The sequence below is a fragment of the Nansenia antarctica genome (genome assembly GCF_963989245.1).
Source record: "Nansenia antarctica genome assembly, chromosome: 1".
NCBI classification, from domain to species: Eukaryota; Metazoa; Chordata; class Actinopteri; order Argentiniformes; family Microstomatidae; genus Nansenia; species Nansenia antarctica.
Genome location: NC_137674.1, coordinates 8,449,378 through 8,463,396, shown reverse-complemented (window position 1 = coordinate 8,463,396; position 14,019 = coordinate 8,449,378). Strand labels below are relative to the sequence as shown.

Below are 14,019 nucleotides of genomic sequence, written 5' to 3'. Positions count from 1 at the left end.
TGCTCAAAGATAAAGATGTTGCCCTGTTGTGTCTTGTAGTGACATTGCTGGAATGCTGCTCAAGTCTACAGGGGACTTCCTGGATGCTGGCCTGCAACGGAGTGGTGATGAATTCTGGGAAAGCTCAGATGACAGCACTGCCTCGGATGAGATTAGGTGAGAGTGATGTGGTTTGGTAGGTTGTCTTATCCCTTATATACAGTGCAATCGGAAAGTATTCAGACCCCTTCACTTTTTCCACATTTTGTTGTGTTATGGACTCAAATTAAAATGGATTAAATTAAAAGAATTTGCATTAAGATGGACTCAATTCAACTTATTGAATGATTTGTTGATGACATTTTTTCGTTTTAAGTGTCATAAAGGGTCTGAATACATATGTACCGTATTTTCCGGACTATAAGTCGCGGTTTTTTTCATACTTTGGCTGGTCCTGCGACTTATAGTCAGGTGCGACTTATATATCAATAATTCATAATCTCTGACTGACATGAACTGACATACGGTAATCTCTGACTGACATGAACCAAGGAGTAAACATTACCGTCTACAACCCCGAGAGGGCGCTCTAGGCGTGTGACAACGAGTAGGCCTACCACTGAAAAAGACAGCTGATGACACAAACAAAATGCAGTCAAAAAGAAAATCCTATTCTGCAGATTACAAACTGCAACTTGTAAAATATGCAGCCGAAAACGGTAATCGAGCAACAGAAAGAAAGTTTGGAGTGAGTGAGAAACTTGTGAGGGACTGGCGAAAAGCAGAGGTTACTCTCACTGCCATGAAGAAAACGAAGAAAGCGAATCGCGGGCTGAAAGCTAGATGGCCAGAGATGGAGGAACGAGTCCACAGATGGGTGCTTGAACAACGTGCTGCCGGGAGAGGCTTGTCAACAGTGCAGTTACGTCTCCACGCCCTGGCAGTGGCCAAGGAGATGAATATCAATGACTTTGCAGGCGGAGTTGGCAGAGTTGTTCAGAAGCGACACAGAGGATGACGAATTCAATGGATTCAGTGATGTGGAATGAGATCGTGAGAACTTGCTTGTTGGACTCGCTGGCTTGTTATGTCCGTTTTCGCCTATTCAGCCTCCCAGGTAGGCCTATGTTCTTTATTAATGTGTTCATCTTTATTCATTAATGTGTTACGTTAACATACCGGACACCTATTGAGCCTGTTGTTCTGTGTGCTATAATATGTACGGTGGTTGAATAACTGTTGTGTTACGTTAACATACCGGACACCTATTGAGCCTGTTGTTCTGTGTGCTATAATATGTACGGTGGTTGAATAACTGTTGTGTTACGTTAACATACCGGACACCTATTGAGCCTGTTGTTCTGTGTGCTATAATATGTACGGTGGTTGAATAACTGTTGTGTTACGGTACGTTAACATACCGGACACATTACATTTTTGGGCATTTAGCATAGGCCTTATTCCATAGCGACTTTAGAACCAATTTAGCCTATTCAGCCTCCCAGGTATGTTCTTTATTAATGTGTTAATAATTATAATTTTTTAATTTTTTAATTTTTTTATTCATCACATACCGGACACCGGTATTCAGCGGCATTCAGCCTGAGCCTGTTGTTCTGTGTGCTATTGTGTAATTGAATAACTGAATGTTTTTGAGAAATACATTTCTACGGTAAATAAATGCGACTTATAGTCCAGTGCGACTTATATGTGTTTTTTTCCTCTTCATGACCCATTTTTGGACTGCTGCGACTTATACTCGGGTGCGACTTATAGTCCGGAAAATACGGTACATGAGGTATTTCTGTATTTAAATTTTAATAGAAATTTCCAAAAAAATGTTTTTGCTTTGACATTCTAGTGTATTGTGTGTGGACTGATGGCAAATTATTTTAATTTAATCCATTTTAAACTGAGTCTATAACACAACAAAATGTGGAAAAAGTGAAGGGGTCTGAATATGTTCCGAATGCACTGTACCTGAGGCTGTGTGTGGCTGTGATGCACAGTATACAGGTACTGAGTATATAATCAGGGGTGCACATAACTTTTTGGGGCCAGTGCTCAGAGGAGCACCTAGGGATGCTGCTTGGTGCTCCCCGAGCTCGCGAGTCACGACCCGTCCCACAGGATGGATGAAAAAGGGATACATGGATAACTTATATTAGCAAAACGACATTTATTCATAAATAAAGATGAACGAACAAATGATTGTGTGCAAAACAAAATAAACAAATGCAAAATCAAATGACTGCTCTTTAAGCATGAAAGTCTGTCAGACTCCTTTAAACACAATGAAATCAACTGACATCTCTTTAAGCACTGCTCTGTTCTGTAAACACTGAAATCAACTTTTCAACAAAAAGTTACAGCCTAAGCATTTATTTATGCTACAAGCTTAATCGTCATCATCACTGCTCTCTTGACTGCTGTAAATTATCACTGTCCTCAATTTCAACCATGGTAGAGGATGTTTTTTTTGTGATCAAATATATATATATTTTATTTTATTTTATTTTTTGGTGCGCAAAAGCGCCCTCATGCGGCTGATCTGCCGCGCAGCATGCATTTTGGCGACGCATGCGCACTGGCGCACCAGTTATGTGCACCCCTGTATATAATGCATTTCAAAACGTCTCGTTCTTTCAGGCGGTCGGTTGTTGAGACCAGCCGGTCGCTCAAGGAGCTCTTTCATGAAGCCAGAGAAAGGGCCTCCAAGGCTCTGGGCTTTGCCAAAATGCTCCGCAAGGTGAGTCTGCTGTTTGTTTGTGGCCCTGTTTTTCTGCTCATCAACGAACTGCGGGCCTGAGTGTTTATCTCTCTTTGTTTGTTCGCTCGCTCCCCTGCAGGACCTGGAGATCGCTGCAGACTTCAGCATTGCCAGCGGGGTGCCATGTCTCCTGGAGGCACTCAAGGAGAGAAACTACGTCAAGGTGTCTGAATTATTTCCTTTTCCACTCAGTGTGTGCTTCATTCTATCTAACTACTGTACCTATTGTGTTTTGTATAGATTGTTCCTCTTCCCCTCTGAACAAGCCTAACACCTCTTTGTGTCCCTCCCTGTGCCTAGGCCGGTAGTCACCTATAGCCATCTTATGCTCCCGTTTATGTTCTGTTTATGTTGTCCCTTGTGGAGTGTTTCTCTGTTTTAGTTTTTATCCAAATGTATATATCATTGATGTTTTGATTGCACTTTTCTTATTTTTGATGTAAAGCACCCTGTGCATCCGTGCTGTGAAGGGTGCTATAGTGTTACTTACTTGCTTACTGACTTCCAGGTCCAGATCCCTGGGTTGGAGGAGCTGGAGGTGTTCGTCCCCTCTGGCCTGATGGACCAGCGGCCCCTCATCCTGCAGCTTTTGAACGCCGCGGCTGGGAAAGACTGCTCCAAGGAGCCGGACGAGATGGTGGAGGACGAGGCCTACCTGCTCATGAGCAAGCAGGGCGCCGGGGAGGCCGAGGCTGGCTGGGCCCAGTGGGACGGAGAGCTGCTCAAACTGGTCCCTGAGATGGAGACTGTGGACACGCTGAGGGCCATGAAGGTGTGTTGGAGGTGTAGTTTGTACATATTTGGAGAGCTTGAGCATATTTAAAGTTGAAAGTTGTTAACGACTCAATGTCGTCGTCGTCGTCGTCGTGGTCCCCTCCCTCCTCAGGTGGAAAACGTGCTCCTGATCGTGATGCAGTCTGCCCACCTGGTGGCTCAACGCAAGGCCTTCCAGCAGTCGATGGAGGAAGTGCTCACCCTCAGCCGGGAGCAGACGTCCAGCCAGCCTCTCATCGCTCTCGCGCTGGAGCAGCTCAAGGTACCGTACCACACACCTGGATTATAATTATAATAATAATAATAATAATAATAATAATAATAATAATAATAATAATAATAATACATTAGACTTATATAGCGCTTTTCTAGACACTCAAAGACGCTTTACAAACTGAAAAGATTGAGTAGTGATATTAAAAAGAAACCAAAAATAAATAAAAGAAAGTATAGGGGCTTAATTAAGGTCGTGCTGGGGACACACGGGAAGGGGAGGGGGAGAGGGTTAACTGGTGAAGGCGAGCTTGAAGAGGTTGTAGCTATCATGTTAAATCTGGTACACCTGACGGTACAGCTGGCTGTGTTTTATCATGTTTAAACCTTGTTTACCTTCAGCCAAATTACCCCAGTTCACATCACACTGATGGATACCCGTGTCCCACTTTTTAACAGATAGATGTAGCACAAATCTATGTGCAGAAATGTGCACAACTTTCATATATATGCTGCACTGAGCGCTGCAAAACCAAGCATAATCTCCAACCCTACACCCCCCTCCACCCTAAAAACCTTCTTGCATTGGTTTCAAAAGCTATAGCTTCCTCTTCCCCTTCAATAAAGCTTTCTCATAATATGACACATATTATGTGGCAAGGTTGTGGTTGAAGCAGACCTCATAACTCACTCACTCACTCAATCACTCTCCCCCTCCCCTCTCCCTCTCCCTCTTCCTCTCCCCCCACAGAACGATGCCTTGCAGCTGTGCATTAAGATCAGCACAGCCATCGACCGGGTGGAGTACATGTTCAGGGTGGAGTTTGAGGCGGAGGTGGAGGAGTCAGAGTCGGCCACGCTACAGCAGTACTACAGAGAGGCCATGATACAAGGCTACAACTTTGCCTTCGAGGTCAGAGGGCAGCTGCTGGAGGGTTTAGGACACAGCCTTTGGATCTTGCTTTGTCTTTAAACCATTAGGGATCTTTAGCCAGCTCCCTAATACTCATTCACATTCACAATATTGCATTAACCTTCAGCCATACTGACAGCCTTGTTTAGCATGGTAACATTACACTGGGTAACACGTTGCATGTTAATGAGTTCTGGGCAAATCTATGTGATTTTGGTCCAACTTGGACTAGATTCCGCATGAAGTGGATATCATCAGCTGTTGTGTACAGTAACCCTTTTAGGGAGCGTGAAAATAAATACGTAGACTGACGTGATGTATGGAAACAATTATAATAAAGCTGTCTTTCCACACAACACTGTTGCAACTGATTCAAATGTTGTCCCTAGAGTGCCGTGTTAGTACAGGAGGCAGCAGGGAGGATAATCGTGAACAGACCCCCGCTCGTCTCCGGCTGTAGCGTTGTCGTGTTGTTCCCCACAGTACCACAAGGAGGTGGTGCGGCTGATGTCAGGAGAGTTTCGCCAGAGGATCGGGGAGCGCTACATCACTTTCGCCCGCAAGTGGATGAACTACGTCCTGACCAAGTGTGAGAGCGGCAGGGGTACTCGACCCAGGTGAGACCAAAGGCTTCCGTTGGCAGGTTCAGCACTGTGGGGAGGATTGGCTGAGGCAGTCCCTGTGTTAGTTTGCGGGTGTACCTTCCTAAACTGTCTCTCTTTTCTGTAGGTGGGCCACTCAAGGCTTTGACTTTCTTCAAGCGATCGAACCAGCCTTCATCTCAGCATTGCCTGAGGACGACTTTGTGGTAAAGTTATACGTCCTTATTTTCTTCTTCGTGTTTTGTCACCTCATGCACATGACGAAGTCCAGTATGGAGACACGCTGTACACTGGAATGATTGCGTTTGTGTACGTTCTTCACTCGACAGAACTTGCAGGCTTTGATGAACGAGTGCATTGGTCATGTGATCGGGAAGCCTCACAGTCCAGTCACTGGCATATTCCTGGGTAAGACCTGGTGCTACCTGCTACCTGACATCTCACTCAACACTAGGCATGTGGGTTATTTAAGCGTTATGGAATGAGAAGCCGCGGTATATGGCACGGCTAGAACGCAAACTGACCAATAGAGGCAATGGACCAGATCTATCCTTTGTATAATTATATTATATTTATATATATAATATATAATATACTGTATATAATATATATTAACACCCTGTAGCTGTAATGAAACAACCAATCATCACGTTCACAGCCTACTTATTTAGATGAAGCATTTTTGCAGATGAATGAATGAATGAATGAATGGTCTTTATTATTGTCATTGCTATAGTAGTGCATAGTGCTATAGATGAGTTGTGTGTGAGAAGACCACGCTTGTCCCTGTCGGGAATGACTGTTTCTCCTCTCAGCCCCCAGGAACAGTCCTCGGCCCGTCAAGGTCCCCCGCTGCCACAGTGACCCTCCAAACCCCAACCTGTTCATCCCTAACGCCGAGGGCTTCAGGTAGGGCATGACTCATGCACCAATAAGACACCGTCCCCACGATGATGATATTTGGTGTATGTTTACTTGTGTTTTCCTGCATGTTCTCATATCTGCTCCGCTCCTGTACCGTGGTTGAATGGGTTTAAATCGGTTGCGTCTTCGTAACCAAGGTGTTTGGGTTTATAATAATGCTTGCATGTTGCAGTATGGGTTAACACTGAATGGGTGAGTTGGCATCAAGCCTTGAACTGTGTGTGTACGTGTGTGTGTGTACGTGTGTGTGTGTACGTGTGTGTGTGTACGTGTGTACGTGTGTGTGTGTACGTGTGTGTGTTCTTGTCAACCACCCACCCATTTAGACGTGCACACACACCCTCATCTCCAAAGCACACGGCAAAGATCCTCAGTATGTTTTTTCGCTACAGCTCTCGGAGTCTGCCCTGTGACCTTCGGACCCAGCTGTGCCCCACGGGCCCCCGCCCTGCCCCTCAGGGCCCTGCCCCTCCTGGGGAACACGGCCACACCAAACCACCCGCCACTGCCCCTAATGACATCAGGTAGACTGCCCCCCCCCCCCCCCCCAAGTTATCCGGTATCACCTGTTGTCAACCCAGTACAGGCTGGAACTACACTACCCATGTATGCCTTTTCACCTATTCCACCCAACCCTTTCAACGATGGTTGACATGCTCCCCTCAACACAGTTAATATGCAGAGGGACCTTTTGGTCTCCTTTAGCATATTGGTCACTGTTTAGAGTAGTGATGACAGTCTTAAGATTTCCTATTTAATAATAATAATAATAATACATTAGACATTTATATAGCGCTTTTCTAGACACTCAAAGACGCTTTACAAACTGAAACGATTGAGTAGTAATAATAAAAAGAAACAATAAATAAATAAAAGAAAGTATAGGGGCCTAATTAAGGTAGTGCTGGGGACACATGGGAGGGGGAGGGGGAGAGGGTTAACTGGTGAAGGCGAGCTTGAAGAGGTGGGACAAATTCTTCAATGTACATTCTTCAAATGTAAATTATGAAAAATACATAACATATCAGTTGAGTCCGTTGACATCTCCCAGTTTGGAGGAAACCCAGAAGGAATCATGCTGTACATAACTGACTGTTTCCCCCCCACACGCACACACACCTGCGTGGAGCAAGTCTTTTAGTATGTTATGTTTTGTCTTGCACATTTGAAGACACAGACTAAATTAGGCACGCATTAAAACCCATCAGTAAAAAATTTAGTTTCACACAACATTATGTTTATTCACCACAGAAAGACTGGGTCTGTTGATGTGCATGGTATGAAAGATGGAAACATGCAACTCTCTGAGAGAGAAATGAGAGAAAGTGTCATTCTGCTAACACTGACCTATATTAATACTGTATAGTAGTGTGGCTTTTATTCTAATGATTTTAGAGCTCCTGATCTTTTGGCTTGTTCTGTCTGTCCTTTACATTGAAACAAATTGCTTTAGAGACCTAACCTGTAGGGGTGTAACGATACATCGATTCACATCGATGCATCGATTCATTGACTAACGATCTGATTACATCGATGCAATGTAAAAATATCGATCTATATCGTCATCTTAAAGATACACCTTTATTTTGAAATGGCACATTCTGCGTGACTGTCACCATTTCCGTGCAGCGCGCGACTAGCAGCGGCAAATTGAAAAGTCAAAGAGCGCTGCACACTGTGTGTTCTGCATTTTGTGACTGCGGCGGAGAACAGCGAAGCGGTTTTAGCTGCGACTGCCAAGCCCGCCCACGGCCGACTGTGATTGGTCAATGCTCTAGTCTAGCCGACTGTGATTGGTCAATGCTCTGGTCTGTAACAAAGCATCTGTCTTATGAATGGGCAAAGGCTGCAGGTTGGACCTTACTTACTTTACTCCGGTTTGCTTGTCCAATTTCATTGGATAAACCTGAACAAAATTCCTATTGATAAAATCTACAGGTAAATCATTACTCCCGTAATCAGTGATCTAACATGACTGTCCAAGCATAGCCTTACCTTTCACCAATCAACACATCATATCAGATCAGTGCTTCCTAGAGGAAGTGTGATGGATGGCCCTATATTAAAAATTATCCTGACCTGCGTTCAGAGCGTAGTGTTTTGTCTCCTGAACATGTTGATCAGTTAGTTTTTTTGAAGAAAAACCTCCCAAAGAAGAACACTGGAGGATATACTTATTATATAACACTGGAGGATATACTTAACTTATTTTGGTTAAGAAGAATGTATATAAGATGTACTGCACTGTACTGCATTTGCACTTATTATTTATTATTATTTTATTATTATTTATTATTATTGCACAAATATACTGTAGGTTAAATGGTGACCTTGGTTCAGTTCTAACTGTTAAAAATACTAAGTTTATGAAACAGTAAAAAAGTGAACGTTTACAAAAATCCTGCCTTAAAAAAGGGTGGACAAGTTCTTCCAGTTTTGTTTCATAGGACATTAATGTTTTAAAGCTGAATATCTCTTGTTTGTGAGACTAGTGAACGGGTCTATTTTTCTTTTTGTAACAGAAGAATACTGTATAATACAATATGATTTAAATGTTGGATACCTGGAAGAGCTCACAAATAAAATGGTCAAATAATATTCTAGTTGTTTTTGTGAGTTGATAATTGTGTTAGATTGGCATATGATATCGCGTCATATCGATCATATCGTCATATCGATCTTGAATCGAATCGAATCGAAATCGTATCGTGACTGACATTGTGATATCGTCAAACATTGTATCGTCATACAAACAAATCGATATAATATCGTATCGTGATGAAGCTGGTGATTTACACCCCTACTAACCTGTCTGTCTTGTGCATGTCAGCTCTGATGGGGGTGGGGAATAGATATGTATTTATTTTTTTGTATTCTATTTGTCATGCTATTTCAACTGAATGAACAGAGAAGATCGAAGATGTGTATATATTCAATGTTGCTCAGACATTTTACATTTTAAAGATGGCTAAATATGTTTAGATATAAATTGGTTGAGCTGCAGTCTGACCAGCTGAGAGGATGGAGCCCTTGTGTTGCTGATTGTAACCGACTCTCCCTACGCAGAGGATCCAGTCTCCATGAGAACGACCGACTATCGTCGGTAGCGGCAGAGCTGCAATTCAAGTCTCTGAGTCGACACTCCAGCCCCACGGAGGACAGGGAAGGTGGGAGCACTCACTACTACGCCTGGATGGCTATCTTTATGTGTGTCTACAAGCTAGGCCTAGACCACAGGCCTATAGACCTACAACGGCTTTGTTGTCTAAGAGGTGGTTTTCAGTTTTGGTGTCCAAGGCACACCAAAGGGCACGCCGAAATCTCAAGGCACACCTGTATTCATATCTGTGCAAAATAGCCTCTATAACACGTGTAATCACTAATCACTGTCAAAATTGGTAAATAAAAATAAATATAAATGTTTACAAACAACTATACTATTCATGAAATATTTATTGAGATGCATTTACAATGCAAACTAATTGGCACCCTCTGGGGTGTGGAGTCAGTTATGTAGTAAATAGAATCTAACCTACTATACCTAGGGTCGTCACACCATATCACTGACTATGTGTGTGTTCTCTCTCCCATCAGAGCCCTCCTATCCTAAGGGAGACCCCTGCACGGCTCGGAGAAGCTGGGAGCTACGCACCTTCATCAGCCAATCAAAGGGTAACATTGATGAGACATCCATTCAACAATTCCTCTTGGCATATTCTAGGTTTTATCAAATCCATTATTGAACACCAGGCGGCAGCATTGTATATCTGAATCTTTTGAGTGTCACTATCAAACTCTAATATTATATTGTGGGTGCCTTTCATACATTGATGTAGAGCTAACTCTGTATTATTCTTCCATTGATGGCTCTATCTTGCGTTCATTATTTTTGCAAAAAATGCCGGTTGAGAGAGGACTGGCGTTGCTTGTTCGCCGCTTCTCCGCCCGAAATCTAGGTGTAATTGCAGTATACAGAGTAGATTGTCCTACAAAGACATTTAGTCATCTAAAAATTAATTAGACCCCTATACTTTCTTTTATTTCTTTTTTGTTTCTTTTTATTATTACTACTCAATCTTTTCAGTTTGTAAAGCGTCTTTGAGTGTCTAGAAAAGCGCTATATAAGTCTAATGTATTATTATTATTATTGTTATTATTATTATAATGTCTTTGTCTGCTCCCTACCACGTCTCTCCTCCCCCTCAGACACGGCGGCACGTCAGAGCCCCATGGAGGCGGTGCGTCGCTCCATCCGCTCCTTTGAGGAGAAGCGCTACTTCGTCATGAAGCAGCGCAACATCATCGGCCAGGTGTGCCACACACCCAAGTCCTACGACAACGTCATGCACGTGGGCCTGAGGAAGGTCACCTTCAAGTGGCAGAGGGGCAACAAGATAGGTATGGGACCGAGTCTGCCATGACTACGATTTGTTTGTATTTACATAATGTTACATCATCTCTTTCTTCTCTGGCTGCAGGCGAGGGGCAGTATGGGAAGGTGTACACTTGCATCAATATCGACACTGGAGAACTGATGGCCATGAAAGAGGTAGATATCCATGTAGAAGTGACTGAAAAATCTCTTAATTGCAAGGCCAATCATCAGGTCTCTCATAGTGTGTAGTGTTTGTCTGATTTATTCAATGACCGTGACTAAAACATGGATCCGTCTTTTTCAAACAGATCCGATTCCAGCCTAACGACCATAAAACGATCAAGGAGACGGCAGACGAGCTGAAAATCTTTGAAGGCATAAAGCACCCCAACCTGGTCCGCTACTTTGGTGTTGAGCTCCATCGGGTAAGAGCAGCCTTGGAGTCTAGGTCAAACTGAATGCAAGTCTGTATATAAACAAGTCTCTGTTTGAATATGCTGCATGGCACTGTAGCAGCAGTTTGATATGTAGACAATGTAATGCATACGTCCAAAATACTGTCTCATTGTCGTCTCTCTCTCTCTCCCCACTCCACCATCCCTCTCTCTTCTCTTTCCGCTGCCCCTCCCTCCCTCCCTCTCCCTACAGGAGGAGATGTACATCTTCATGGAGTACTGTGACGAGGGGACTCTGGAGGAGGTGTCCAGGCTGGGACTGCAGGAGCACGTCATCCGTCTCTACAGCAAACAGATCACTACCGCCATCAACGTCCTCCACGAGCACGGCATTGTGCACCGTGACATCAAAGGAGCCAACATCTTCCTGACGTCGTCAGGCCTGATCAAACTGGGTGACTTCGGCTGCTCGGTCAAGTTGAAGAACAACAACCAGACCATGCCTGGGGAGGTGAACAGCACTATGGGAACAGCAGGTGAGCCTCAGAATTGTAACTTTTTGGTTTTGTTTCAGTACACAAGGGGGCAGTATTTTACTTCTGGTGAAAGCATTCACAGGCACAGCCTGCTCTGACATTGTTTGCATAATGTTGTTCCTAATAAATGTTGTTCCTTTTGTCATCAGTAGCCTTTCTCACTGGGCTGTTGCTCCATTCAACATCCATACTGTGTACTACTACTATAGTTACAGAGACAGCTATACTCAATAATAGAGCTCTATGTTGTTCATGTTCAATATGTTATGAGTTAGTCTTCTGTGTCCCATCTCTGTTGTTCATTAGCATACATGGCACCTGAGGTCATCACAAGAGCAAAGGGCGAAGGTCACGGACGGGCAGCGGACATCTGGAGTCTGGGCTGTGTCCTCATTGAGATGGTGACTGGGAAGGTAAGAACTATTGCCAGAGTAAATTCTACCCACCGTTTGAGGTGACGGCCCTAAGACTCTGGAACGCCCTCCCCCTGACCTGAGAGCCACTCCCTCAGAACTCTTTTTTAAGCGGCAATTAAAGACTCAGGCAGGCCGGCAGTCACCCATAGCCATTGTATTGTTCCTGTTTATGCTCTGTTTACGTTGTCCCCTGTGGGGTGTTCCCCCGTTTGTGTTTTTAATCCTTGTATGTTTTGATTGCACTTTTCTTATTTTGATGTAAATCACCCATGCTGAGAAGGGCGCTATATAAATAAAGTTTTACTTACTTACTTACTATAGTATAGCATTTGGCTGATATGTTTGACAGAACACAAACCATAAAGGTCCTGAATTTCTACTACGTGAATTGTTTGGAGTAGTGTAATTCCATTGGCTTGAAAAGTCATTCCAAAATGCTTGAAATTGTCACGCTTGGAATTGTCGAGCTTGTCTGTGCACGTTGAGGCTGTCCTGCTTGCCTGGTCCCAGTCAGAATGTCTGATGTTTTGTCTTTGTCCTTGCAGAGGCCCTGGCATGAGTATGAGCACAACTTCCAGATCATGTACAAGGTGGGCATGGGACACAAACCCCCCATTCCTGAGAAGCTGAGCACAGAGGGGAAGGACTTCCTGGGTCACTGTCTGGAGAGTGAACCCAAACGCCGCTGGACCGCCAGCACGCTGCTGGACCACGCGTTTGTCAAGGTCAGTATCGCACACACACATAGAACACAGCACCACATTGGATTAGACACATCCACCCTCATTGGCATAACACATGTACCGTACACATACTGTACTGTATGTTGCGCTTCAATGGCAGAGCACGCTCAAAGACGTGCATTTAGAGAGCAATAGTCACATGCTTGTCTAGCCTGATTAAATGAAGGATCCCATGTGACCCTAATTGTAAGCTGCTGTCTCTTGTTTCACAATAACAGGTTTGCACTGATGAAGAGTGATTGGGTCCAGCCTGTAGGTCTCATGTTTACAAACTGTAGCACTGTACGTGGTGTTGACGAGGGACTGTTGACACAAGGAAATGAGTGAAATCATGGCTGCAGGCACATGGAGCTAAACTGAAGAACTCGAAAGTGGTAATTTCAGTGAGTAAACTGGACAGGAGCAAATGAAGTCAAGGGAGAAGTCTTGTGTGTCCAGTCTTCCTGGGGAGGGCTGGGAAGGGGAGAGGAGGCTGGAGGGAATGTATTGTACATACTGTAAGAATAGGATTGGCTTTGATCCTTGTATAAACCATATTGTACAGCTTAAGTAATTATAGCCACCGTCTGTTGTTCTCATCGAAGACCTCTGAATAAAAAGGTAATGAGAAAACACAGGAGAAATGGAACAAAAAGAACAAAAGCTATGGCACTTTTTAAACTGTACCCATTCAGTGAGCATAGAGGACAAGAGAGGGACAGTTGAGCAGGGCAAAGGGATCTTAATTCAGACAGCAAGGCTGGCCAAGGTGGTGGTCTTGCCTGTAGTCTTTGGATGTGTTGAGCCCCATTACAGAGAAGCAGAGGATGCTGTGTTAAATGTATGACATTTTCCTATCCAAACATGCAAATTGAGGGCAGAGACTTCGAAGAAAAACATTTTTATTTTATTTGATTGCTTTTAAATATTGTATTTTTTCCTTTGGCCATGCCGAGGAGCCCATTGTTAACAGTTAGTGTTGAAGCCTGTATGGATGTGGTGCAGGGCTCAAGGCTTCAGCACTGGGCATAATGACTGGAGCACATCCAACCAATGAGAGGAGAGAGAAGTGGTCCGCTCACTCCCTGCTGCTGAACAAACACACACACACCCATATACATACACTGACAAACAGAACTTCCGGTCCTCTGCTGCTCTTACAGTGTTTGCTATGTACAAACAATATTAATAAACAACTTTTTTTAAGAAATGGTTTGTGTACATTTTCTGGTCTTTACCTATCTTATGGGCAATATTCTGTCAATGCATGCACCCTTTTAAAGGATGTTTTCAGACACACACACACATACTGTACAGTGCCCTATTTTGGTTCTATACTCCCAACATTTCTAATTTGAAATCAAAGTAGAGATCAAGTAGAGATTCTCAACTTTTATTTG

The 14,019-nt window shown here is 43.7% G+C and overlaps 1 protein-coding gene across 2 annotated transcripts in view; it reads left to right on the top strand.

Annotated features, from left to right (window-relative positions):
• Positions 1–13,070, top strand: part of map3k4 (mitogen-activated protein kinase kinase kinase 4) — a 28,703-nt gene extending 15,633 nt beyond the window's left edge. Inside the window, exons 7-26 of one of the 2 annotated variants that reach the window (XM_080531839.1) lie at positions 40–156; positions 2,629–2,728; positions 2,829–2,912; positions 3,258–3,521; positions 3,636–3,785; positions 4,488–4,649; positions 5,133–5,266; positions 5,379–5,457; positions 5,581–5,659; positions 6,067–6,160; positions 6,568–6,699; positions 9,242–9,342; positions 9,770–9,847; positions 10,382–10,573; positions 10,654–10,724; positions 10,859–10,975; positions 11,199–11,481; positions 11,788–11,894; positions 12,443–12,622; positions 12,859–13,070. In XM_080531839.1, coding sequence (XP_080387965.1) covers positions 40–156; positions 2,629–2,728; positions 2,829–2,912; positions 3,258–3,521; positions 3,636–3,785; positions 4,488–4,649; positions 5,133–5,266; positions 5,379–5,457; positions 5,581–5,659; positions 6,067–6,160; positions 6,568–6,699; positions 9,242–9,342; positions 9,770–9,847; positions 10,382–10,573; positions 10,654–10,724; positions 10,859–10,975; positions 11,199–11,481; positions 11,788–11,894; positions 12,443–12,622; positions 12,859–12,879 — 2,545 coding nt within the window. In that variant the 3' untranslated portion in view covers positions 12,880–13,070. The remainder of the gene's footprint in view (positions 1–39; positions 157–2,628; positions 2,729–2,828; positions 2,913–3,257; positions 3,522–3,635; positions 3,786–4,487; positions 4,650–5,132; positions 5,267–5,378; positions 5,458–5,580; positions 5,660–6,066; positions 6,161–6,567; positions 6,700–9,241; positions 9,343–9,769; positions 9,848–10,381; positions 10,574–10,653; positions 10,725–10,858; positions 10,976–11,198; positions 11,482–11,787; positions 11,895–12,442; positions 12,623–12,858) is intronic. The other variant, XM_080531840.1, reaches the window with a different exon arrangement.
• The last annotated feature ends 949 nt before the right edge of the window (positions 13,071–14,019 follow it).